The 27,462-nt window shown below is 44.0% G+C and overlaps 1 protein-coding gene across 6 annotated transcripts; it reads left to right on the top strand.

The window, feature by feature from the left end:
* The first annotated feature begins 1,841 nt into the window (after window positions 1–1,841).
* LOC114599154 (potassium voltage-gated channel subfamily A member 3-like) lies at window positions 1,842–26,104 on the top strand. Of its 6 annotated transcripts, XM_028733823.2 has the most exons (6): window positions 1,842–4,264; window positions 4,737–5,791; window positions 8,866–8,949; window positions 9,324–9,394; window positions 9,897–10,057; window positions 23,146–26,104. In XM_028733823.2, exon 1 carries the CDS (start codon window positions 2,272–2,274, stop codon window positions 4,114–4,116), a length of 1,845 nt encoding a protein of 614 aa, XP_028589656.2. In that variant the 5' UTR covers window positions 1,842–2,271; the 3' UTR covers window positions 4,117–4,264; window positions 4,737–5,791; window positions 8,866–8,949; window positions 9,324–9,394; window positions 9,897–10,057; window positions 23,146–26,104. The 6 variants fall into 6 exon arrangements, with proteins under 6 accessions (XP_028589656.2, XP_028589653.2, XP_028589658.2 ...); XM_028733820.2 differs by having other exon boundaries at window positions 1,842–5,791; XM_028733825.2 differs by having other exon boundaries at window positions 1,842–5,791; window positions 9,329–9,394.
* Window positions 26,105–27,462: the final 1,358 nt, after the last annotated feature.

A 27,462-nucleotide genomic window follows, 5' to 3' on the forward strand; every position in this document is an offset into this window, starting at 1 on the left:
GGAAAGCAGAACGATACATTTGGCATGAGCTTGGCTGAAGGAGTTGCTGGAGGGAAATGTACAAGGCACCATCCAACCATCTTAGGGACTCCACTCCAGATTTGTGTAGGGTTTACTCCTTAGCCTTTTCTTCTCTCAAAGATGTCCCCCAAGGCAGAGGAGGTTTAGGACCAGAGTTTTCCTTCTCCTAAGCTGTGAAAAAAGCCGATTCCATGTTAGCAGGGATCATTAGGAAAGGGAATTAAAATAGAACTGTCTATGGTGTGACCACTCTCTGAATACAAATCTATGGTGTGACCACTCTCTGAATACTGTGTACAGTTCTGGGTGCCGTACCTCAAAATGGGTATTGTAGCTCTGGAAAAGTTTCAGAAAACGACGACCAAAATGATCCAACTCCTCTATGAGGAAAGGTTACATTTCTGGCTTTTTAGTTTAAAGAAAAGGTAAGCGGTAATATGATAGAGGTGTACAAGGTTATGCATTGTGTGGAAAAGGAGAAATCTTTCTCCCCCTCTCATACTAGAACCTGGGACCATCAAATGAAGCCCAATGTTGGAAGATTCAGGCTAGGCAAAAGAAAGTACTTCACACAACATCTGGTTAAACCATGGCACTCACTCCCACTAGTCACTTTGGTTACCTTCTATTTCCACTGTTGGAAGCAGTAGAAGAAGAAGAAGAAGAGTTTGGATTTGATATCCCGCTTTATCACTACCCGAAGGAGTCTCAAAACGGCTAACATTCTCCTTTCCCTTCCTCCCCCACAACAAACACTCTGTGAGGTGAGTGGGGCTGAGAGACTTCAGAGAAGTGTGACTGGCCCAAGGTCACCCAGCAGCTGCATGTGGAGGAGCGGAGACGCGAACCCGGTTCCCCAGATTACGAGTCTATCGCTCTTAACCACTACACCACACTGGCTCTCAGTATGCCTCTGAATCCCAGTTGCTAGAAATATCAAGTGTGGAGAATGCTATTGCAGTAAGCTCCTGCTTGTGTGCTTCCAACAGGTATCTGGCTGGTCGTTGTGAGAACAGGATGCTGGACTATGTGGGCCTTTGGTCTGAACTAGAGGGTCTCTTCTTATGTAAATGAATAAATGTATCTGGGATAGCAGCATGCAGACAGGACCAGCCCCACTGCACAAACAACACCAGACATTGCTTTTTGGGGGGGATAATGACAAAGGGAATGGATAAGCATTTGCCAGGTGAAGGCAAGCAGTACAAGGAGAACCAGGTCACCTCTGCACCACATGGCTTCGCCCAAAGTGTAGTTTGTCAAGGGTGCTGGGAATTATAGCTCTGCAAGGGGTGGAATGCCACCCCCAGATTCGTTTGGGGGAAGCCATGTACTTTAAATGCATGGTGTGGATGTGAGCCCAGAGTGCTTTGAGCGAGGGGTCCAGAGAGCGCGGCTCCTTGTGGCCCTGGAAGTGAGCCCCTCGCATCACTGCAGAAGACGCGCCCTGCACCAGGAGGAGCCGCATCTCTCACCAAGCTTGCACAGTGGCCGGCGGGATCCGGAGCAGCACAGGGTTGCCCGCTGCAACAACAACCCCGGGGCAGCAAACTGGCTGGCGTCAACAACACAGCCAAGCGCACGCCCGAGCCCCTGCTCCTCACGTTACGAGAAAGCCATTCTTCCCTATGTTCCAGCAGTAAACCTTGACGTTATTTCAGAGCCCAGGCGTGTGCGCGCGTGTGTTTTTTTTGGGAAATGCTCCTGAGGAGGCCGATGCGCGGGAACCTGCCTCTTGAAAGTAAGCCTCGTAGCGCTGACGGGGAGTTTACTCCAAGGTTAAGCGCGCGATGCAGCGGCTTTGCAGCCGCGGGGAGGGCGAGGCGCTCTTGCAAACTTCCCCCCGCGCGTAACGTGTTGCTCGCTGGCAGCGTCCAGCAGCCGAGTGCGCGCTGTCTCTCTCTCGCTGTTGTTGTTGCTGCAGCAGCAGCAGCTCTGGGCTCTCACAGGTGGGGGAAGCGGGGAGACCCCTCCCTCGTTCCAGAAGCGTCCGCTCCCCTCGCCCTCCTCCTCGGCGCTCTGGCGGGAGGGCGACGGCGTGGGCGGCGACGGCGCGGAGCGAGTGACTGAGGAGGGCGAGAGGCGGCGTCCGGGCTGGGGGCGGATTTTTTGAGCCGCGTCGGGCGGGCACCTCAGAGCGACGGCGGCGGCGGCGGCGGGTGCAGCCAGGAGGGTCACTCTGGCGCTCTGCCTGAGGTGTCGCTTGGTCGGCCGGGGAGGCAGCCTCCCCTGGGCTCTGCCGCCACCTCCATGGACGAGCACCTGAGCCTGCTGCGCTCGCCGGCCGCCCTGTCCTCCGGCAGGCACCCGAGGGGCGGCAGCAGCGGCGGCGGCGGCGGCGCTGGCGTCGTCGTCGCGGGCGTCGTCGCCGTGGGCAGCAGCCACCACAACTTGGGCTACAGTGAGCAGTTCTTCCCCGAAGACGCGCTCTCGGGGCCCGGGGAAGGGCAGGAAGACGACGAGGAGGGCGTCGAGGAGGACGTGGGCGACGGGGAGCTGGAGGGGGGCATGACCGTGGTGGGGGGAGAGGACCCTCTGCTCGAGGAGACCCAGCACCCCCATGCCCTGCTGGGAGGGGAGCGCTACGACCACCCCTCCATGGCCCACACCCTGCCTCCCCCTGGGCATCACCAGGTGGGCAGCGGGGGGGACGCCGGGGAGCACGAGTGTTGCGAGCGGGTGGTGATCAACATCTCTGGGCTGCGCTTTGAGACCCAGCTCAAGACCCTCGCCCAGTTTCCCGAGACCCTGCTGGGGGACCCCCGCAAGAGGATGCGCTACTTTGACCCCCTCCGCAACGAGTATTTCTTTGACCGCAACCGACCCAGCTTCGATGCCATCCTATACTACTACCAGTCCGGAGGCCGCATCCGGCGCCCTGTCAACGTCCCCATTGACATCTTCTCGGAAGAAATCCGCTTCTACCAGTTGGGTGAGGAGGCCATGGAGAAATTCCGAGAAGATGAAGGTTTCATCCGTGAAGAGCAGAGACCTCTGCCCGAGAAGGAGTTCCAGCGCCAGGTGTGGCTCCTCTTTGAGTACCCGGAGAGCTCTGGACCAGCTCGGGGCATTGCGATTGTCTCAGTCTTAGTTATCCTCATCTCCATTGTCATTTTCTGCCTGGAAACCTTGCCTGAGTTCAGAGATGATCGTGACTATGACAGCACCACAGGGACATTTGGGACCAGTGGTGGACCTTTCGTGGCAGATATCTTCCCAAATTCCTCTTCTCCAGCAACCTCCATGGTGTCTTCTTTCACTGATCCTTTTTTTGTGGTGGAGACTCTGTGCATTATCTGGTTCTCCTTTGAGCTGCTTGTCCGTTTCTTTGCTTGTCCCAGCAAACCCACCTTCTCCAAGAACATTATGAACATAATTGACATTGTGGCTATTATTCCTTATTTCATCACCTTGGGCACTGAGCTGGCCGAGAGGCAGGGCAATGGTCAACAAGCGATGTCTTTGGCCATTCTCAGGGTCATCCGGTTAGTCAGAGTCTTCCGTATATTCAAGCTCTCTCGGCACTCCAAGGGGTTGCAGATCTTGGGGCAGACCCTCAAGGCCAGCATGAGGGAGCTGGGCTTGCTCATTTTCTTCCTCTTCATTGGAGTTATCCTCTTTTCCAGTGCTGTCTACTTTGCAGAGGCTGATGATCCCACGTCCAGCTTCAGCAGTATCCCTGATGCCTTTTGGTGGGCTGTAGTGACCATGACTACAGTGGGTTATGGTGACATGCACCCAGTCACTATTGGGGGCAAAATAGTAGGGTCTCTCTGTGCCATAGCTGGGGTGCTGACCATTGCCTTGCCTGTGCCCGTGATAGTCTCCAACTTTAACTACTTTTATCACCGAGAGACGGAAGGTGAAGAACAAGCCCAGTATATGCATGTAGGAAGCTGCCAGCATCTCTCCTCCACTGAGGAGCTGAGGAAAGCTCGGAGCAATTCCACTCTCAGCAAGTCAGAGTACATGGTGATAGAAGAGGGAGGCATCAGCAACAGTGCATTCAAACAGGCTGCCTTCAAAACAGGCAACTGTACAGCCACAAACAATCCAAACTGTGTGAATATTAAAAAGATCTTTACGGATGTTTAAAAGACACCTTTCAAGGATATATAAAAATATTACAGAAGGTCTCCGTAATCAGTATTGTGAGGAACATGCACCATCGTCATTCTTTGTGCTCTTGTTTAATACATGTACTTTTCTGATCCTTCTTTCTGAAGATGGGCATTTTTAGAAGGTAAAAAAACCAAACAACTAAGCAGATGTTAAGAAAGCAGATAGATAAGAGGATACAAAGAAGTCTGGGCTGCTTCTTCTAGAAACAGGTTTTTGTTCTGCGCTGTTTGTTGCTGGGCTTTGGGGGTTTTGCTGGGAAATTTAGCAAAGAGCAGCTCATTTGTTGATTTTCCTTTCCTTGAATGTGTGCGCTTGTTGGAATGAAAGTTATGAAGTGAAAGAAACGCGGATGCAAGTGTGTTGCAGTGAGTAGAAAATATAGGCACTGAAATTTCACAAAGCATCTCTGCCATCACGCTGCAAAATGATGCTCACATCATCTAATGCGTGTCATACGAGGGTACAGTTTTGCTTTTGTTAATGCCAGGTTAAAGCCTGTGTGCAGTCTGAATTTGCCCTAGGCATACGTATAATTGTTTTGATATAGCGAGGGGAAAGTCTTCCTTGTAAGTTTGGATTTCTTTGATCCACAGAACTACAGAATTGCTTCCTTGAATTCAAAATTCCAGCTGCACAATATAGTGGAAAATACTTCTTCCTACATCACAAGGTTGAACAATTGTCTAACTGGATCATATCCTGAGTGTTTGGCTTTCTGCATATCATGAAGTTTTAGGCTTCTGGTAAGTCACTGATGGGCTTTTCACAGTGACTGTAGCCTCAGTTGAAACCCATCGAAACCTTAGAAACAAAGGGGGCATTTCCATCCATTGCCAATGCATTTAAGATAAGCGGTTGCATCTATCACAAGAAGATTAAAGTGGCAAACACGCCTTGCAGCGGAAGTTACTAATTTGGACCTGAGTGATGCAGTTTCCATAGCAACTTTGGTTTCCTGGGAAACTCCCAAAGGTTGTCATGGCATCCATTCCCTCCCTCCCCCAGTCCTTTGCTGTTTCCATAGTAACCCTTCCAGATGGTTCGAACTTCTGTGGTTCCGCAGAAAAGCCGCTGCTCTGATCACACACACACACACCATTAATCCCTGAGAGATTTAGGTGTGGAAACTAGGCATTATTCTATATGCACCATTTTTAGATGTGCAGAATTCTAAAAGTTCTGGAGCCTATAGAAGAAGGGGAGAAAGGATGATATGGAATAGTTTTTGTTGTTCTGCACATCCTAAAAGAATCATAACATCTGTTCCATATAAAAGCAAGCTTCAAACCCTCCCTTACAATTTGGTGCCTGATAATTGAAAAGTCTATATATGCTACCTACAAAGCTGCATAGAAGATTTATAAAGATGACACCATCTCTGCTTCTTTTGATGAAATGATACATTAAATCATGGTGCATGACCTAGTTTTATGCAAAACACCCCTCCTGACACAAATGGCAGCTCCACTTTCAAAGCACGTATGGCACTGAAGAACAAGACCAAAAGCATTTATTACAGAAGGATGAAAATCTGGGGAAATAGATGCAGATGAACCCAAAAGTGTTGGGCTGAGAAATATTCAAATCATCTGGGGAATGTATACTCGTATACACACAACTGGGGCTGTGGAATATCAGACAGACACAGGTGAGCAGTTTGCTGCTGCAAGAAGTGTTATTCTTGCTTATGGTGTATAAAACATACCATCTTTGAATAATCAGACATTTCTAACCCCTTAGTTTTAAGATCAAGTCTCATTTTACTTCCTATTATTTTATTTTTTAAATGCTTAATTTCTGAAAGAGTTTTGTTTCCTGCATTTTTAGAATTGCAGTAAAGCTACCTGCTCCAAAGCATTTCTATTGATTTCAATCCAAGTGACTTCCAGAGTAAATATCAGGATATCTCTATATAGCTATTGGAATTCAGTATGTGTTGCAATATTAGCCACTAGTGCATTGCTTTCTGTAACTTGATTCCACTTCTCAAAATGAATCTATAGAGCTGCAAGTTAGTTAATCATGCCAGCTGTGAGGTCCTGATTCAGTGACTTTCAAGCCACCTTAAACCTTGGTAAAGCAAAATGTGTGGTAGATAATGCCTACAGACACCAGATATTCAGCCAATTTAATTTTTTAAAAATTGTTTTCAGCAAATATAGTAGCAATTGAATGGGGATACTTCTATTTGTGGCATGTGTGTACATTTTATAAGATTCAGAGCTCTACTAGCATACAATGTTATGCTTTTTGTATGAAACTATTATCTGTGTGTGGCGATCTTACTTGATCCCATTCAACATTCCCGTCTACTATTATTTTCAGCCACTAAATTCAGCACACTATGATAAATTTATTGGCCAAGCCCACAGTTATTTGTGGCACTATATGGAGCTGCAATTGAGCCTTGTAATTTTCACCAGCTGAGAACTGGGCTAATTAGCGTCGGGTGTAGAGCTGTGCCAGCGAAATCGGTCATAATAGTGTTGTCTGTGTGAATTTCAGCTTGCAAGTTTGTCTGGAGAGAAAGGATAAGAGGGAAGGGGGAGCACTATAGGAATATTGCTTTCTTCTTTTGCTTATTGGTTGAAATGGTTAAATCCTAATTTTGATGTGTGTGGAATATTATCACAAAGCAAGAACTCTTTGGCCAGGATCCAGAGAGTCACTTTGGGTGCATCCTAGGGCTTAGGCATGCCTAATGGGACTGTGAGATTTTCTCTGAGCAGCAGTCTTCTCTCTCTCTCCCCGCCCCATATCGTTCCCTCTATTTCAGTTGTTTAGGCATGAGTGCCATTGCTTTATGTAGCCAAAATGGCACCATCCATGAAAACACAGGAGCTATTACGGCACTTAGGGGAACCCAAAGGTTTACAAAAGTACAGTGGGTGGTATCCAGTCCAATCATTCCATTAGTGCAAGGATTTGTGCTTGTGCAACAGAGCTTCCCACCCCTCCCAGATCTCTGGGGCAGGGTTGAGGGAACCTCTAGAACACATCTGGGGATGGAGATGAGGGAATGTTCTGTTGCACGAGCAGAAATCCTATGTTGGATACAACCCAAATTTTGTTTTTGAGAAAAAGCTGTAAAGGTGGTGGTGATGGTGGGGAGAATATCCAAAACAGTCCAAGGACTAGAAGTGTGCAATGTGCATAGATTGTTGACTGTCAGTAGGTTGTTGTTGTTTAGTCGTTTAGTCGTGTCCGACTCTTTGTGACCCCATGGACCAGAGCACGTCAGTAGGTAGGCATAGGCAAACTCAGCCCTTTAGATGTTTTGGGACTACAACTCCCATTATCCCTAGCTAACAGGACCAGTGGTCAGGGATGATGGGAACTGTAGTCCCAAATCATCTGGAGGGCCGAGTTTGCCTATGCCTGGTCAGTAGGGATGAGGTGAGGGAGAAATGGAAAATCATGGAGGAAGGTAGGGCTGGAACAGTGAACAGGAGCTCTCCATGGTGCAACATTTCATTGCAAGTCCCATGCGCCCCAAACTACTTTGGAAATTTCTCCTTGGTTCCAAAAGAGGCCACGCAGCATGGGGAGATATGATTGGCAGAACTAATTGCATTGTTCTTTGGATCTAGGCCATTAAGATGAATAGGAACTCCCAGCTCTAGGAATAAGTGATGTGCATTATTCTCATTTTATGTTCAGGGTTTTTGCTTCACCCACAAGGTGAGAATGAGGACTTTGAGAAGATGACATTGCTTCAGTTTTTTTTACTTGCACCCAGAACATATGAATCCATGTATTCCAAAGGAAAGATCTATTACACAGAAGCCACACATATTGTAAGCATAGAGAAGGCTCTTACTTCAAAAGGAGATCCTTTGCATGTTTGTGTTGTTTTTTTAAAACTGTTTGTGATTATCAGGGTGAGAAATTCCAAGCTATTGTTTCTGGTGGACATCGAAAAGTCAGCCCAATGGTGACAGAGTATCACTGTCAATGATGGCCCTATTCCCAAATGAAAGGAGGGATCTTTTTAAAATAGTGCCACCTAAGTGGCTGTTTCTTCCTCTTTAGTAGCATACCTGCAAAGTACTGTATTACAAAGACCAATATTTTCAAGCCAGTTGGTCTGTTATTTTCCTGTTTGTTTAATGCTGATTTTACTATTAAATATATACCCTGCATTCTCAGCACAGTAGTGCTGAGCCACAGTAGTGGCAAAGGCAAAAAGATACTGAAACTGGGGCCCCATTTTTATAGCCATAAACTCCTTTCCTAGGTTACTGTTTCCCTGGGAAGAGGGCCAGGGGGCAATTTTGATTAGGAAAAGAGTATGGGGAAAATAGTTTAATATTCCATCCTTCCCTGTGCTGCTGCAAAGAAATTTGCAGCTCCCCACTCCACATGGCTGCATTTCAGTAAGAACAAAAATCAGATCGAATCATGGTCCTCCCACATAATGCACAGTTTGGCCTTTTGCCCCAGTCACTGAACACAGATCTCATGTATCAAAACTATAGCATGGATCTCCATCACTGTCTAGAGAACTAGGGACCAACAGGTGGGGACATATCACTGTGTCTTAATAGTTTTTGTTGTAAGTCAATCCAGGGGCTCCTTTTGGGGCCAAAAAGCAGTAAATAAATGATCCAATGAATGAAATGAATGGCACGAAATGAGCACTGTTCACAAACAACGCACACCCCAAAGTCAAGGATAACAAAGAAGATATGAAGGACTGATGAGCAACACTTGTCTTCTCAGAATTCCTCTGCCTTGGGACTCCAGATGCAAACTTCAACTCTAAGCCTGCAACCAGAGCTGCAAGGAAAAAGCACCCCATAAGAGGTAGGCAAGGTCAGGTGGTTGTTGGGGGTCACCAGGGAGGGGGGCATTATGTTTCATCATATGATGCCTACACTTCTTCTCCAACTCTCCCAATAAAAGTGATGGCCACCCATGGCCTCAAGAGTGTCTCCCATCAATCCCTGGGAAACTTTTAACTTTACAAGCTTCCCTTCACAGCAGACAGCTGTGGGACACAGGATAAATATACACAGTGTAGAAAGGGGACTTCTGTTTATTCCAGATGTTGGTGAGCTTCCACAAAGCACCAATGAGTGCAGTGGATAACATCCACCTTTGCTACTGAATGCTAGGCACTTATCTCTGTCTATTGCTGCAGCTGGCAAAACACTCATGATGTATTTTCTCCACTCCAGTACAGCCAGAGCATACGGAACAAAAGAAGCTGCAAACTGCTGACAAACATTCCAGTCCCTACAATGGACAGGTGAGCGTTCTTGCAATGGCTGCATTGTCTTCCCCTACAGGAGAAGCTTCCAAACATAGAGTGGGAGAGTGGCCTGCCAGTGGGAGAGTAGGAAGCTGAGGTGAGGCATGCAGGGTGAAATAGCATCTAGTGATAGCATCCTTTGTTGCTTCTGCTCACTCACCTAATGATAATGGCACTTAGTCACTGGACCTATCAGTTGCTGCTGATCCCCGTTATTCATTACCATCCCATACTTGTCTCCCTGTAGGCAACAAGGCAGCCGTTCCATATTCTGAGAGGCAAGGATGATTCCCATTCCTAGTATCATGCAGACCACAAACGGCACCTGCAGCAAGCAGCAGCAACAACAACTAGTTGAAGGCAGATATGCCTTTGTTGGGCTTCTGTCTTGGTGCCTACAGCTTTTCCATCAGGTGTGATAGCCCATAATGTAAACAGGGGTAGCCAGCATGAATAGTGATAAGGAAACCTGCATCTATTACTCTTCTTTCTCTTGCAGTTTTCAAGCATACAGAAATCCTGCAAGAACGCAAAGACAACAGCCTTGATTCTTCTGTGTTGCTGTCAGAACTTATACCTGCCACTGATATGGTTTAATAAAAGCTGGGATGTTGTGAAGCTGTGTTTCAGCTTTGTCTGTTTTCTCATGACGGTTGGCAGGTAGGGAACCATCACCCTCCAATTTTTGCTCTGCTCAGTTGTCTCCCAAGAGAGGCACACAAACTAGGCAAGGGAACAGTGAGTTCCTTGCTACAACAAGACAGTAGGACTGTGGATCAGCATCTTGCCTATAGCTTTGAAATAGAAGTACTAGTAATGGCGAATGGGTTGCCGCCTCTACCTGACTTTCTCTGTGATGAAAAACCTACCAACTGGGCTGCATGGAGAGAGGGAATGCAGGGGTGGCTGTGGGTCAAACTGATCACAAGGTTGCATGGCACACTAACCAACACATGCAGCAGTTGTCGAAATGAATATATTTCTGAATGGGATGAAGTAGGCCTGGCAAAATGAGAAGTGTTCTGGAGTATGAATGAAACTGAGAGAGAAACGATTGGTCTGTGCAAATGACATTAACTGGATATCTCATTGCTCTGTCTTGGTTTGTCTATGGTTCTTCCCAACCATTTCTCCTGGGATTCTGTAGCTAATAGTGACTCTGAAGGCTTTGGCATGCTGCATCTGTGCTTTTCCATTGGGTTATGGATGCACATAGTGCTCCTTTGGTCCACATGACTAGGAGCCTTCGTGTGCATTGGGGTGCTTGAGAGGAGTAAGTGGCATGTCATAGGAGACTACAAAGGGCCCTCCATAAGTTATTCTGTGCACACCTTTGGCTTGGTGGTCAAAGTGTAGCTTTGGGTTCTGGTCTTGTTGTTTTCCCTGTCTGCTGGCTAGACACATAAAATGTAGGCTGTGCCTGGTAAAGATCATATTCACATCTCTCTGAATTTTGGTTTGAGATCTCATTTTGTTTTCCCCTCTGTTTTGCTCCTTCCCAATGACCTGCTAAGCAGCTCACAATACTTTCTGCCATGGGTCTCCTGTTGTAGCATTCAACCTCTCCCCACTTTCCCCTGAAAAATGCTGTCTCTCCTCACATTCACAGCAATGCAAACACACTTTGTCTTGAATGGAGGCATTGATCCTCTCCATTGAGACTGAAACCTTCCTCCTGAGATCTCCTCTGGTTTCTTCATGCAGGTCTCCTATGCAGAGTGCCATGACAGCTTACGCAGGAGGAGTCACTGTGGTCTGCTTTTTATGTCTGATACTGAGCAGTGCAAAAGCTGTGTGCATACTGGTTTAGATGACATAATGAGGTCATTTGCTCATTTATTCATTTATTGTAGATACGTGCTGCCCTTCAGTTTACGAAACCTGGCCTAATTTCAGGAGGCACTTAAAGGACTCTGAAGATGATAATGACAGTTAGGCTTCTCTCTCTTTGTTCCCTCCATATGTTGTACCTCCACAACTCTTGTGACCCCTGACCATTAGGCATGCTGGCTGGGACTGATGGAAGTTGTTAGGTATCAAGGATAAGTACCACGTTGGGGAAGGCTACACAGTTGTCCTTATTGATGCTTTCTATCTATGCAAGGAACTATGCAACTTTCCATTAGCTCAGATTAAGGGTTCTGACAGAACTTTCAAAAGATGCTCATGTGTTATAGTCCCCAGATGGATGGAGTCTCTAGATTTGGTGTATGTGTCTGATGTAGTGCATATATGGCGCTACCAAGGGGCAATTGATATTGGAAACCGGTGAAGAAAATGAATGGGTGGTGGTTCTTAGGGTGTGTTTGGTCCAGCCTGTTTAGAATTTTATTTTTATAGAAAACTTGCAATTTGAGTGGTACCTGAAAAACAATAGAAAGCCATTGTAGGTGCTGAGACATTGACACAACCCAATGTTGCGTTTTATGCTAGTATATCCTGCTCTAGCTGAAATTTTCATAGTCATAAGGGGCAGCCCATCATAGATAACGTTACAGAGCCTTTGTTTGAGGTTACAGAAGCATGGCTAATTGTTGATGAGTGCCAAGTCAACATCTCATAGAAAGGTTCACAACCTTCTTGCCAGGTGAAATTGCTGGAAAGCTTGATGCATTTGATTGATGCAATGCTGTCTTAACAACCTTGCAAACAAATCAGAATGATTGATCAGTAAATAGCTGATGCCATTTAAACTTTGTGCAAACAAATCAGGATGAATGTTTAGGGTCATCTGGAAGCAACCCAAGTCTTCACATGATGGTGCCAAGTGGCTTTACATATGTGTATGAGCAGGAAGGGTCAAGATCAATCTTGTGTCCCCAGAGGGAAGTGATAAGGGAAATCCCCATAATCACCTGCTGGGACCTTGTTGAGAAGAACAAGTAGAACCAGTCAAGGATGGTCTCACTATATCAGGTGTGGGAAGTCTGTGTCCCTCCACATATTGTTAGACTACTACAACCATCATTCCTGATATTGGCTATGCTGGCTGGTGCTGATGGGAGTTGGAGTCCAACAACATCAGGAGGGCCACAGATTCCCCACCCTTGCACCAGATATTGTAGTTGCCCAGTATCCTGTGTTGAATAATATGAATATAGCAGAAAAATATTGCAGGATGAATAGAGTGCTACTGTTACCTGTATCAAACACTAGATAAAGATTGGTTCCTGAGCAAGGCTGCAAATGCCCTAGTCCAAGCTAAACAATCCAGAAATCTGATAGTATCCAGAAAAAGATGAAGTTGAAAACTAATTGTTCACTTGACATTATTCTACAAAAGGGGAAGGTTAAAAATGAGGCAGTAACTGGCTGGGGAAATTTGCATTTCGGTTTCGTTTATTGAGTAGAAGCCAGACAACTACAGGCCACCTGGCGTCCTTCCCTCCCTGAAAGGTGTATTAATATCCCCAGGCAGTTTCTACTAGGCAGGATGGGCATAGACCCAGGTCACAGGTGGTAACCTACATACTTTTAAATTCCCTGCACATCTCTGGGTGAAGCCAACTGATACCAATCCAAATCCAATGGACTAGGGTGAGCTTTGGATACATACTATGTAAATTCCATTCAGAATTACCTACCCTGAATATGCTTACCTATACCATTAAGGCTATCACGTTGGTCACTCCCCACCCTCGCCAGTGTTCAGACTCTGTAGTTAAATCTACATATATTCATAGTAAAGGCTTCATAGATTGGGAGCCAATGCACTCAGACGTGGCTAGGTTATTACATATGAAAAGAGATAATGAAGTGTAGCATAACTTGTTTCTCTCTGTGTCTAGTTGTAAGATTTCTGCTAATGACTCCTTTGGGGATCAGTATGAGGCCCTCTTTAGACATCTGCAGATTCTTCCTCTTGCTCTTTTGACCTTTGGTATTTTTCTCTCTGCAGATATTTAATAAAGAGTGGTAGATCTGCAAGGTCTGTATGACTAGATAATCAAATAAATTGTGACCTGCTTGTTTTCAATGAGATCATATGAGGACAATGTCAGTGCAGATTCATCCCTTGAGTCATCTTGCTCACCTTTCGCCATACATCCTGCTGGCAGCTTCACACATCTCCAGCTTGCTGCCAGTGCTATTAAATTGAAAGTACAAAAAAACGGTTAAAACAGGTACCTTAAGCATGGCTCCTGTTTGGCAGGCTGCACACGGTGGTGAAAATACGTTTAGATTTCAGAATTGGATGAGAACTGAATGCAAATCAGTCCCTGTTCTAAAGCGTTGTGCTGCCAGCAACCCTAAAACATTTCCATCTGGTGCTCCACCTTTTCTTTCATGGTGCAATGAAGTGGCGGTCTTGAGAGATGAATATGCATCCTGATTTTGCCTCAGGCAAAAGTTAAAACATTTCCATTTCAAGTATAAACCCCCAGCTGGCTAATACTGTTCCTTTTCTCTGTCTGTAATCCTGTGCACATGTATTTGGGAGTTGGCCCCTGCGACTTCAGTGGGTCTTACTTCTGTGCACAGACTTGGTCTGCACAAAGTGTTATACTGATAGCAAAAGGGGAAACCTTGCAATGGATTGTGGCTCTTTAAAAAAACATCCCTTATTTCTTATGTGACTATTTGATTAGACTTCGGTGAGCTTAATGCTGCTTTGCCACTAATTTTACCAATCCTTCTGTGATGGACATTTATGCACAATCCTTGGATTTTGGGTTCCAGTAAGCCCCGTAGTAACACACTGCCAAACATTCATGCATGAAAATACCCCTCTAGTCTTTGTCATTTCATCTTTGTTTTATGAATCGAGATACATGCTCAAGTAAATGTAACTTGTCTTGTAACAGGCTGAACTGTGGAAAGCTTTTGTGTTCAGCTTGCCAGTCGATATAACTATGCTTCTCACCCATAAGAGCAAAATGCATAAAGTCCTACAAGATCTGCCCCCTGCTTTGCTGACCTGTTTCTACCTGCCCTGGGTGGGATCCTGACTGAACCCTGCTGTAAAAGGAGGTCAAGAGATAGGAGATCTGAATCCTTGTGGGACACTGAAGGGGCCAGAGACTAACTTAACCATGAGTCCCACAAGGCTCCAGATCTCCTATCTCTTGACCTCCTTTTTCAATTTGTATTTATTAAGGACCACATTGCTTACGGGGCAGTGGAGGATGCAGCAAAAACACAATGTTAGAACCAGTGTGAACTGACTTAGAGACCTAAATTTGCACTATACATTTGTTTATGCGAATTTCATACAGATACATACATATACATGTCCTGACTCTTAACTATCTAGCAAAACTCATGTCTAAACTATCTTGAAATTAAAACACACTCAGTATTGACATATCTCTCTGAGGGTTCCTCCATATTACCTATTTATTGAGCATCCTGATTTACTTTCACAAAGCTTGTGTGAAGGTTAGATTATCTGGTCATTCTGTTTGTTTGCATGGTAGTTATATGACAATGAGCATTCATCCTGATTTGTTTAAGGGGTGTTTATATGTCTTCTCGTTGGCCATTCATTCCACATTTTTCAATGTATTTCCAGTCACTTTCCTAACTCTGAAAAGTTTGTTTCTTTGTTAAAGTGGATTTTCTGTGCTAGGTGCATCTGTAAACTTGTGATTACTTGTGGGTGCATTCAGTAACATGTCTGTCCCATGTATCTGGGGAGGACCATTTCCAGACTATCAATGTTTTTGGGTGGAATTCAGTCATATCCCAGCCTGCACAATTAAAGTAGATTTGGAGCTCTTGTGAAACAAACCTGCTTCCACAAAAGATAGGATTTTTTGCAGTAAGGAAAGTGATGGGGAAATGCACAGAAAGTGTAGAACAATGCCTGCTTGATGCAACTTCATGTAATATTCCCACAAACAAATCATAACAAATGATCATTAGACAAGTTGTCTGGAAGCGACCTGATGCAATAATAGTGCATTAGTGGTGCATTTATACTGTAGTGTCTGGACATCATTCCACTTTAATAGTTGTTCTGTGATACTTCCCCAATGCTGTTGCATTATCGCTGTCTTGGAGGGGCACGCTTGCAAGAAAAGTGGAACACCCGTCCATTTGTGGTATAAACAGTTACAGGATTTCAACAGGAAGTTATGAGACATGCACTGATTGGAAATGAAGCAATATGTCACACCCCAAAACTTCTGCAGGTGTCAATTGTATTGAAAGTGAAATCACACATAACTGCCCACCAAGTTATACAGAGAGATGGTGGCTAGCCCAGGTTCCCTTAATGATCTTTATTTATGCTGTGTGGATTTGGACTTGGGCTATCCTGCTTCAGGGTGGGATAGGAAAAGTGTGTACCCTAAAATGTGTTGCTGTAAGTATCTTTTTTCACCTTCTAGTATATATTTATTGGGAAGCTGATGTTTGTGGTGGTTTCTTATTGAGAGGTCATTGCACATCACACTGACTTGCTTTACTGGCATGAAGATTATGGTAATCTCTCTAATAGAAAATGTATTTTCTGAAGATGCTATTAGGAAACAGTAGATTGGGGTGGAGAACCTGTGACTCTCCAGTTGTTGGATTACAGCTCCTTTCATTTATTGGCTATGCTGGCTGGGGCTGATGAGAGAGTTGGAGTCCAACAACATTTGTAGAGCCATAGTAGAGGATCAGGTACAGAGAACTGCATTGATTCCCCTCCCCCAAATGATCACACATGGCTGATTTCGCAGTTAAATTGCATTTCTCAAGATATAATAAGCATAATGCTGTGCTTTCTTATCATTATGCTGAGCCAATGTATGGTTGACATTGCAAAATCAGAAAGTACTTCCTACTTTCTGTTCAACTTCTGATTATCATGCTAATGATCTATTGAAGTGCAGAACTGAAGATTTTGGATTTTTATTTCTATTATTAGTGCTGCTTTCTGAACATATCCCTGAAGGTAAGAACGGATGCAATGAAGGTAGTTAAGTAGGATCTCTTCACTGTCTCCACAGTCATGTGGTAGGCCTAATTATGAGTCTGAACATGTGCTTGGTTGGCTATGGAATGAGATTAACACCACTTACACTCCAGTCTTCACCAGGTCTATCTCTATACCATTGACCACAGCTACTCAGAAACTTCACCAGGAAGTGGCCTGACCATAACAATGGGGTGATATCCATGTGATCTATTTCCAGACCCCCTGCTCTCCACATGGCTCAAATACAAAATCAAGGGTATGCCCTGCTCTCTGTGTTGCATTGATGTTCATCTGAGACAGGCCCATAGTTACAATGGAGGCCATGAACACCAAAACTGGACTTGAGGTTTCCTCAGCTTGGATGTTGAAGTCACCCAAAATCACCATTCTGGGTTCCACACCCAAGACAAGTTCAGTTAGGGAGGCTGCTGAGCAGCAGGATGGGTGGTGCACCAACAGTATCCCAAACCTGCAGATCCTTCCGTCCCCCTCCCCTCAGGGGAAGTGAACTCCTGTGTACAGCAACACCTCCCTGCTGCTCCCAGTCTGGGCTGATGTCAAACTGAGTACCTGGGTAGGTAGAGCTGCATCAGTTCTGACCCACCCACCTCCCTCTCAGTGATATACCCCAGGGTGGCCCATTCATCCATGAATCAGCATGGTTTTATTACAGACCAACTTGGCATTCAACACCAAAACTACCAGAATGTTGGGGACAGTGGCAGTGAGTTCTGTTACTGTATGCCTGCTGTTACTTTGGATAGGATTTCTTGCCTGATCTGAGATTTTGTTTGTTGCTAGCCTGATTGGATCTCATAATCTTTTCTGAGGAAGGATTTTGTTAAAGAGACTTTGTTGAAATAAGCAAGTTTCACAATCTTAAAGTAGTGGTGGAATACGTTCTCTTTCAGTCTGATTGATGAAATTAATAGGAATTGCAAAACCAGCTTCTCCATCCAGCTTTGCTTTCCAAAAAACTAATGTAAGGTTCTGAGGAAGTGCAAAAATGGAGAGTCAAAAATAGTAGTGTTCCATTACTGGGCTGAAAGCTCAAATTTGAATTTGCTCTACATTGATTAATAAAACCTGTTGATTTCACTGTTAATAGCAAATACTTGATTCAGATATTGGAGAGCCTGAAGGTGCTTTCAGCTCTTTTTTATTTTTTAAAAAATAACAATACATGGTTGACTGTTTCGGAATTGTGGACAGATGGGTAATTGATCTTTATTAGCCCTCTGCTGTCATCTCTAAATAAAAATGGAAACATCTGGCTTTACAATTAACCCCTCTAAAATATGCTTATGAATATGTAATGACACCATTTTTTACATGCTACTTAGCTCAGAACCATAATCTCCCAGTGTATAGTATGATAATAGCTTTTGGGGGAGAATGCTTAGAAATTTGAAGGGAAGCAGACTTCAGCTGTGGCGCTTGTGGAACATGCTGTCATCTTGACTTTACAGCTTAGAACCTATGTACTTCTGCCTTCTTAAAATAAAATTGAAGAGCCTTGAGAGTTTATTAAGGCCAGCTATATTTCACTTGGACAGGTCCTTGGCTCCTACTGACATCTGTAGTTCCAGGAACGCTGGTGTGTAGTAGCGGAGAAATGGACAGCCACACATTTGATCCTTCCCCTGCTTTGCTGTGTCCTTTCCCCTCTTCTACTTAGATTCTACTTACTTACAGCTCTTCCCTTGAGAGCTTCTCCACCCCACTATTCAAAAAGAATCTCTCTGCGTTGTATCCAACTATTTATTTAAAGCATTTATAAACCACTTAATATTTTAAAATGACAGCTGTGTATGCACTGCTGTTTACTCTGCATTCCGTTTGCTCCCAGTGCTGGTTTGGGAAACAGTCTATGCATAACCTCAGCCACAATCCATATTTATCCAGTATCTGTTCTGTTGTCTCTTATGAAATACTGTGTTTAGCTGTGCTTCCCTCCAAACCAGCTTCAATCCAAATTGTGGAAAAGAACAACCTAGCTGTGTTTTTAGCTGGGAATGTGTGCACAGCCTAAGTCACTGCATGAGTGGAAAAAACTTTCTCTTGTGAAATGGAACCTCCCCTCCCCTCCCTTTCCCTGCACTTTGCACCCCCGCATCCGCTCTAGAGATTCTCCTTACCCTCCAGAGCAAGATCTTAGGGTGGAGCAGTGTGGTTTTGTGTGTGCAGGGTGTGCAGGGTGTTGGTGTTGGAGAGGGAGGGGAAATTCTGCTGTGCAAGTGGAAGTAATTCTCTCTATGCAATGATTTGGTTGGCTACAAATCTCTGCTCCCCCCCCCCCCCACTCTGATCAGTTCCACTTTCTGTCATCTTCTCTGTGCACCTGAAGTCCAACTTTGGAGTTCTCGTCATATGTTAAAATCCCAGAATATCAGACTAGGGTTGAAGGAGACATCATCACATCCTTCTGACTTGTTTATTTTGTACTCACATGTGCATTTCCTCACCTCCTAGAACTGTCAGTCTGGCACTTCTTAAAAAAAGTAAAAAAAAAGTTAAGGGTTTTTTGTTTTAAATAGCCTACATTGATAGATGAAGAGGAGCTGGCAAGTGCAGTGTTCTAGGGAAGAAAATAGTATTTAATTCTTAGACATATGTGCCATAGAAGGCTGCTTTGTATCCAGTCAGACCAGTGTTGCATCTAGTTCAGTATTGTCTACATGTGCACATGGTGTTAGTCATACTTTTTTAAAAAAGTTTATTATTATTATTATATTGTTCCTATCCTGCCCATCTGGCTGGGTTTCCCTAGCCACTCTGGGTGGCTTCCAGCAAAATATAAAAAATAATAAAATGTCAGACATTAAAAACTGAACAGGGCTGCCTTCAGATGTTTTCTAAAACTTGTGTAATTCTTTATCTCACTGACATCTGATGGGAGGGCGTCCACAGGGAGGTGCACCACTGCCAAGAAGACCCTCTGCCTGGTTCCCTGTAACTTTGCTTCTCGCAGTGACGGAACCACCAGAAGGCCTTCGGAAGTGGACCTCAGTGTCCATGCTGAATAATAGGGGTGGAGATGCTAAATGGCCGAGGCCATTTAGGGCTTTAAAGGTCAGAACCAACACTTTGAATTCTGCTCAGAAATGTACAGTGGTACCTTGGTTCTCAAACTTAATCCGTTCCAGAAGTCTGTTCCAAAACCAAAGCGTTCCAAAAGCAAGGCGCACTTTCCCATAGAAAGTAATGCAATATAGATTAATTCCAGACTTTTAAAAACAACCCCTAAAAAGCAATTTAACATGAATTTTACTATCTAACGAGAAAGCAATGAACAATTATACTGCAGTCACACAATAAATCAATCAGTAGCTGAACTTGGTTCCACACAGTCACAAAAACAAAACAAAACAAAACAAAACAAAGCAAAACAAAGCAAAACAAAACAAAAAGAGCCACAAAGACAACAATGCAAAATAAATAGCAAAAACAGACAGACCTCAGCGTAACACTCAAAATGGAACTATGGCACTCAAAACGGAAGTGTGGCCCTCAAAACGGAGCACGTTCGGCTTCCAAAAAAGTTCAAAAACTGGAACACTTACTTCCGGGATTGCAGTTTTTGGTTTCCAAGTTGTTTGAGTACCAAGGCATTTGAGAAACAAGGTACTACTGTACTGGGAAACAGTGAAGATCCTTTAGGACCAGTGTTATATGGTCTTGGTGGCCACTCCCAGTCACCAGTCTAGCTGCTGCGTTTTGGATTAGTTGTAGTTTCTGAGTCACCTTCAAAGATAGCCCCACGTAAAGCGCATTGCAATAATCCAAATGGGAGATAACCAGAGCATGTCCCACTCTGGCGAGATGGTCTGTGGGCAGGTAGGGTCTCAGCTGGTGTAGCAGATGTGCTTAAAGTACTTAACCTGACCATGTTTATTTTGGAGAAAAAGCAGCTGCAGGGCCCCAGTCTGAAACTTGCTCCTGATTCAGATCAGAAACATATTCTGGATCAGGGCCTGTAGTTGTTTATATTTGTTTATATTTATTGCATTCACTTCTATTTCACCTTTCCTCCAAGTAGCTCAAGGTGGTGTACATGGTTCTATTCCTCCCCATTTTATCCTCACAACAAACTTGTGAGGTAGGTTAGGCAGAGAGATTGTGACTGGCCCAAGGTTACCTTGGGTTGAGCAGATACTGGAACCCTACTCTATATGATTGTAGCCCAACAATCTAACCAAGTGCATTAAAAGAAGAAGAGGAGGAAGAAGGAACAAGAATAATAATGTGTCATTTGGCTAGTGATTGGTGCTGACAGCAAGCCCAAAGGGATTGGCTGCAGGAGGGAATTGCTAATTGGGAACTTCCTCCTGCAGCCAATCCCTGTTTTTGCAGTTTGGCTTGAACTCAAGCTGGGCAGCTGCAAAGGAAGAAAGGAAAGAACTAGAAGTGCATTTAGAGTTCCCTGCCACTGCAACTTGTACATTTTTTTTTAAAAAAGATAGTGGCTGGTGTGATGGTGCAGAGTGGTGGAACTGCCCTCCCCAACATCGTTGCAGCTGGGACAAGGCAGGGGTGTTGGTCAGGTTGGAACTTTGCAGGCGTTCTGGAGGAGCTAATCCGGCATTCCTGCCAATGTGTCCACACAGCCCCAGCCTTTTTGCCGTCCTGTCCCCAGCCACATCCATATAAACTGTAGCGATGCCAGTGGTGGCAGGACTGTTCTGTGGCTCTGCCCCACCCAACTGCATAACTTGTTCAAAAAGAACAGTTGCAACAGAAACAGGGGGTGTAGTGTTATATGAAAGGAGAGTATATTAGTACCTGAAATGAAGATTTGATCCTAAGTGGCTAAATCAGCCTTTCTCAACCTGTGGGTCCCCAGATGTTGTTGAACTACAACTCCCATCACCCCTAGCTAGCAAGGCCAGAACTCAGGGATGGTGGGAGCTGTAGTACAACAACATCTGGGGACCCACAGGTTGAGAACCGCTGCGCTAAATGAATTGTTTTAGCAGTTCTGAAAGTGTGAGATGGGCCTCCCTAGAGTAGGATGGATAGTAGCCAGGAGAGGACCAAGCTTCCTTCTTATAGTGACGGTCCAAATGCAGTGAATGGCAACCACCCAAGTGTTGAAGGTAGTTTGAAAGAGGAATCACTACTTGTGTGTTCACTAACCTAGGGATGGGGTGAAAATCTGATTCAGTTTGCATTTCAAGATGAACCTCCCTAATCCACAGTTTCTGAAACAAGACGCAAATGAAACACAGCTATCCATTGCCATGCACTTTCCTGATGTTTGCAGTGCCATTTTCCAGACAGGTAATGTGCACGAAAATGCATACAGTGCAGTAAAATGTGCATAAAATGATGTAGCAGTGAAAATAACATATAAATGTGTATTAGGGAAAGTTGCTTTAATAAAAAATGTTTGTACAGTATTAAGAAAATTTGCATAGAAATGTGTCTGGTGAAATTCCCACTGTGAAACTTATGAATTTTCACGAAGACTTTAAAAAATGGGAAAATGATGTGGAAATATGGAGGATTGAATTTAAGATTGGAGAAAATGAGAAACTGAAATTGACCGAGTCTCCCATCTCATACTAATCTAAGTTCAGCTGGTTTTTGTACTATTCTAGAATCTTGGAAAACCCATCTCACCTGAGACAACAGTGAGGCAAAAGTAAATAATATGTACTCCATAGGCAACCATGCTCTGTCATATAACGCATTGTTTTGTCTAACGAGTGACTAGGCAGACCACCCCTTACTGAATATGAAAGCTGAAGTATCCATACAGCAACAATCAGTTTCCATCAGCAGTTGGGTTCCCAAGGGTCCCTCCCATGGGAACTATAAAGCATGCTGCTTTCTCATGCAGCTCTGTTTTTGCTCCTCCTCCTCTCCATCCTCTTTCCTCCTGGCCTAAAGACAGAGTGAGCATCACCAAATGACCTGCCTTCAAGCATTGTCTTGGGTCTCGTCCAGAAAACCCCCTCACCCAGGTGGTTTCATATTACAGCACTAGAAACTTGGAGAAACGTACTGCAAAACTCACCTGCCTCCTCTCTGCGTGGGAGACCCTGCTCTCCACTGTTAGGGGTGGGGAAAGTGTTAGAGCAACACAGTTGGGCATGACGCATATAGCAAAAGGGGTGGGAGGAGGAGGCATGGGGAACAGCAGTTGTCCATTTCAGGGCGTGTGTCCCCCTTCCATAGCTTACCTGTGTGGAGTGCTTTCTTGTAATGGAGTTGGGTGTTCATGTCTGGGGTCCCAAGATGAGGTTCCTGGTGGGGTTCTAAACAGACAAGTACTTTCAGTGTGTTCAAGTTCGACTTTGTGCATTCTGTTTTGTGCAAAGTGCACCTGTTTCTCTGAAAAGAGCCAGAGAAGCCAGTCAGAGGGAAATGCTTTGTTCCAGCTCTGGGGCTGGTATACAGCTGTGCTGTCAGTGCAGGGCATGGCTGTGGATTGTCCTGCCTACAACCGTACCCCATTTTGGCTGTTACACTGGCATATTTTCACCAGCGGACAGCTCAGCCAGCTGCTAGCGTTCTGCTTGAAAATCTGGCGTGTTCTGACATTGTACCTTTCAAGGTGGCAGTGTAGCTCAAGTTCTGCTGGCATAGGAGGTCTTTGGACAAATTCCTCTCCTTCTCCCCCAAATAACAAACCAAAGGTATACTCAGAATTTGCCAGGTGTCATGTGGAGTGCTGAATTTAGATATCCTGCTTCTTACTTTTATTTTTAGGGCATGAAATTGCAAATTTTCTGGAATGCAAACACTGTACAAGAAGGATTTGATTTTGCCTTTAAAAATGTGACACTATTCCATGCTTGAATGTACACTGAATGCTTTCATTTATTCTGCTCAACAGATAACAGAAGATGTCTCAATAAGTGCAGCAGAATGCTACCAACCTCTTAAATACTTACTAAAAAGAACCACAGACACCAGGAAGAAGTCACTAATTATACTATAGCATCGTGCACCGAACTGAAGGATGGTCTGCCCTCTTGTGTCTCAGTATTTTAACTTGTAGTTGTATAACAAGTTCTATCTCTGTGTTTTCTGACAAGTGCATTATGTGGAAATGAACATCTTTCATGTTGTAAGATAAAACCAAACGCAATATTAAAAGAAAGATCAAAGCTGGGGGAAAGGGGCACAATTATGTGGATGTTATTTCTGCCTTTATAAAATCTCATGCAAGCTTCAGTGACTAAGAACAAAACTTCAAATGAGCTGCTAATAAACATTCCAAATGTGTTGATTGTAAAATGTTCATGTTTTGTACAGTTTTATTTTGGGCTGTGATGAGAAATGAATCATCATTCTGTGTTTTTTTTTAAATGAGTCCCCCCCCCCCCCGTCCAGTGTTATTTATAAAGTGGTACCTTTGTTACAAAAAGCTTTCCTACTTATTTTAGCCTTTGTGTACGAGGAGAAGTGATGCTGATTTAAACGAATCCTCAAAGGATTTTCTGAACTGTTAAGTTTAAATTTTGTGCCTTGTTTTGAAGCATTTATTTAAATAAGGATACTGAAAGGCATATGTGTTTGTTAGCAAAGAAATACATATCTCCTCTTAAATTGTAAGTGCAATTCTTTGCATGTTTACTCAGAAGTTAGTCCCATTGAATTCAGAGGGAATTCCAGTAAATGTGTATTGGACTGCAGCCTGTATTTCATTAATATTCATGTATAAAGGTATAATAAAATAGATATGGACAGATTGCTTAACAACCACAGGCTTATCACCACGTTGGGAAGGATTAAGAGCATCTGGTTAAAGCATAGCACAAGTCTCTAGAGCCGCTTTGAGGGTCCTACAGAGTCTTACTGTTTGTGGTCATGATAGTGAGCTCCATGGGCAATTACCAAGTGTTGTCAATGAGCACATATCATTATGGTCAGCTCAGCTCTGCTCTAGTGCAAGCTCGCTTGAAAACAAGTAGGACGTAGTGCATTACAGCTGAGGGGAGCAATAGAGAATTGTTTATATAGGGTTCCAGTCTTTTACAGCTAGTAGGGCTGGGAGATAATATCGATAGATCGTCTAAAACTGGTTTGAAGTCCATATCATGATATTGGTTTCATAATTTTGACCTGGCAATATATCATGAATCACAATGTGTGTGCATGCGCTATGCAAAAATCACAACGTGGGAAGAAGCTTGAAGCCAGCCAATGCCTCTACATAACTCCATCCTTATTTCAGACATTATATCAGTATATCGGTATATGGCTATGCTTAGCTGGTGATGTATTGATGTGGAAAACCAGATATCGCCCAGCCCTAACAGCTAGTTATTAATGTGTAACCAGCAATGTTAAATTATGAACTGAAGCAACAGGAAGTGCAACTAGGCATGTGTTTCACACCCAAGTTGCTCTGAAGGGACCAAATTGGGTACCTTAGCATGCAGCAGTAGTGAAACAAAGTGTATTTCTTTGTTCCAGTGATAACCTTCTATCGGTGGACCTTTCCAGAAGATGTTTTGTTTGCACAAGGATAATCTCGTAGCTGTTGCCCCACCTAGTTCCAGTTTGGGTTTGTTCTTGCCCTTTTGTACTGGGAGGGTTAGAGTTGCCTTGCTGCAGGAAAGGATAGCCAAAATCTCCACATATTAAGAGAGATGAGCAGTGCTTGGAAGTGGGAGGGGAAGTCTTTCCAATGGGACGTCAGAGGTGGCACCTGGCAGGTGCTCACAACATTAACACACGGCACCTAAGCCCATATGTTTTTATATTAACATTTTATTATGTTTTGACAGGAGAGTGACACAAATCGCTGAAGCATCATGAGTAGCAAATGACAGGTTCAGCATTTCTTAGGCAAACAGACCCCCCCACCCAGTGCCCCCTGACCTGAATATGGCAAATTTAAGGAAAGAGAAAGAAGAAAGGAGGAACTTTGTCAAAAAATGGTTGACAACCAGTGCCTAGTTAGAGAAAATGAAATGATTCCCAAAGGAGTGAACAGTCTCAGAATTAGCCCTCCTGCCACAACAAATTTGTTATTTAGTAGACAGATCTCAAAGATCCTCAACCCCATGCTCTCTCTTTGAAGATTATGACTTCTAAAACTGCAGCGCAATTCATTTTGCCATTAGTGATATGCTAGAAATTTAAAGCACAGCAGGTTTTGGAAGTGCCAAAATTACCAAGATGAATATGGTGATTAAATAAACACCAGAGCTAAAAAGACATTAGTTCTATCATTTTCCCAAATAAAGACTCAATAATGGGGCACTTTTGCATGTGTTTTTAGACCTGGCAAGGATTTCCACTCCTCCAGCACATGGTTGTGCCTGCATTGCATTTTCTCAACAGCTCAATACTGCCATCTGAATGCAGGGAAAAGTTATTTTCTAGGAAAATGTGTTCACTGAAAATAATAATCTAGATTCCTCCAGTTGATGGGCAGCCCAATTGTGTATTCTTCGCGCAAAATATCTGGAAGGGTCCCCTAGGAACAAGAGGATGAAATGGTACACGGGCTCAGGTAAACAATGTTCCTTTTGGAATATGCTAAAGCTAGTTCCAAGGTTAGATATTCAGAATTAAAATGCGTAGCTTTGAATTTCTTTGCCAAAGTTCAATGCCAGCTGAAGGATTTGAAATTGGTATTTGACTTTTGAAATTGGTATTTGTTCTCCTAAACCACCAATATTTGAATTGCAGCATAAGAAGTGGTAGTTAAATGACAGACGACATCTTTGTAGTCAGTGCAAAACTTCCATTGAGCTTGATGGATTCTGTACTAAGCTTTTTAACCATGTGCTAAATATAAGAGAATCAACACTGTTAATAAACATCAATGCATCAAGAAATGTGGAATGTGTACTCTGTAGATTGTCTGATGTGTTTCACTGTGCAGATAAAAATCAGAAAATTGTTAATCGGATAAGTTCTTGCAGAAAACATTTCCAGTGCTTGTTGAAATACCAGCTACTATGAAATTCTACTTTTGGTCATGGGGATGACTTGAGGGTGTTCATTTTCTATGCCTTTTCCCATTTCTTGCATTGACCTGAACATTTGCTCTGCCCTTTTTATTAAAGGCCTTATGCAAAGTCAATATGCAATGAAGAAAACTGCCGAGCTGTGTTTTCTCAAGCTTGTAGTTGGTTATTCCAGGTGCATAGTTGGTCTGTGTGGATATTAAAGCCATTTAAAATAAAAATGAATAGAAGGAGGACAAGTTCACAGCTCATGGCTCTGCCATCTTCCCTATGCACGTTCAGCAAAATATCTATGCACATTCAAATAGCATGAGTGATCAGGAGCAAATCCATTGATCATGCTTACAGAGCCTAGATGTGTGTCCTCCTCCTCCTCCTCCTCCTCCTCCTCCTCCTCCTCCTCCTCCTCCTCCTCCGCCTTTCTTCTTTCACTCATAGCTGAGCAAGATTGTCTTCCCTGAACACGGTCTTAACAGTGAGTCCATAAGTGACTATGGAGGCCAATTCTGGATCCACACGTCCTTCCACAGTGGGGAAGTGTACTATGCACAGATTATTTATGCATTCCTTTTTATCATGTCCTTCCTCCAAGAACTACATGCTCCCCCTCCCTCACCTCCATTTGATCATCATAATAGGAGGTAGGAGACACTAGTCCAAGGTCACCCAGTGAGCTTCATAGCTGAGTAGGTATCTGACCCAGGTCTGCCTAGTCCTAGTCGAGTGCCCTAACCATGACACAACACTGGTTCTTATGTTGAGCAGATACATGAAGGGAGAGTCATCATGTGGAATCTTATTTCTCCCACTTCATGCTTTACATGATCACAACATGTGTTAAGTCTTTCTTCTCTTACACCATGTTGCAATGGGGTAAACACTTCCCTAGGAGTAAGTCTCCATTGAACTCAATGGGATCTAATTTTGAGTAAACATGCATAGGATCGTGCTGTATAATCCAACCTTTTTTGTGTTAACCAAGATACTATTGCACTCCCCAAGGTGCCCTTGAAATGCTGTTAGGAAGCATCTTGTCTTCTCTGGCATTGGATACAGATGGGATCTGATTCTGAGTCTCCTGAAGTTGCGCATTGCATTACTTTAAAAGCTTTACATCAGTTTTTACTCCTGCCATATCAGCTCTTTTTGCAGAGGTTCAGTGTAGATTGCATTTGCCAACCACTTCTAGAAGCAAAAGTTATACCTGAGCAGTGTCTATAGCAGCA

This window comes from Podarcis muralis, chromosome 5 (genome assembly GCF_964188315.1).
Source record: "Podarcis muralis chromosome 5, rPodMur119.hap1.1, whole genome shotgun sequence".
Taxonomy (NCBI): Eukaryota; Metazoa; Chordata; class Lepidosauria; order Squamata; family Lacertidae; genus Podarcis; species Podarcis muralis.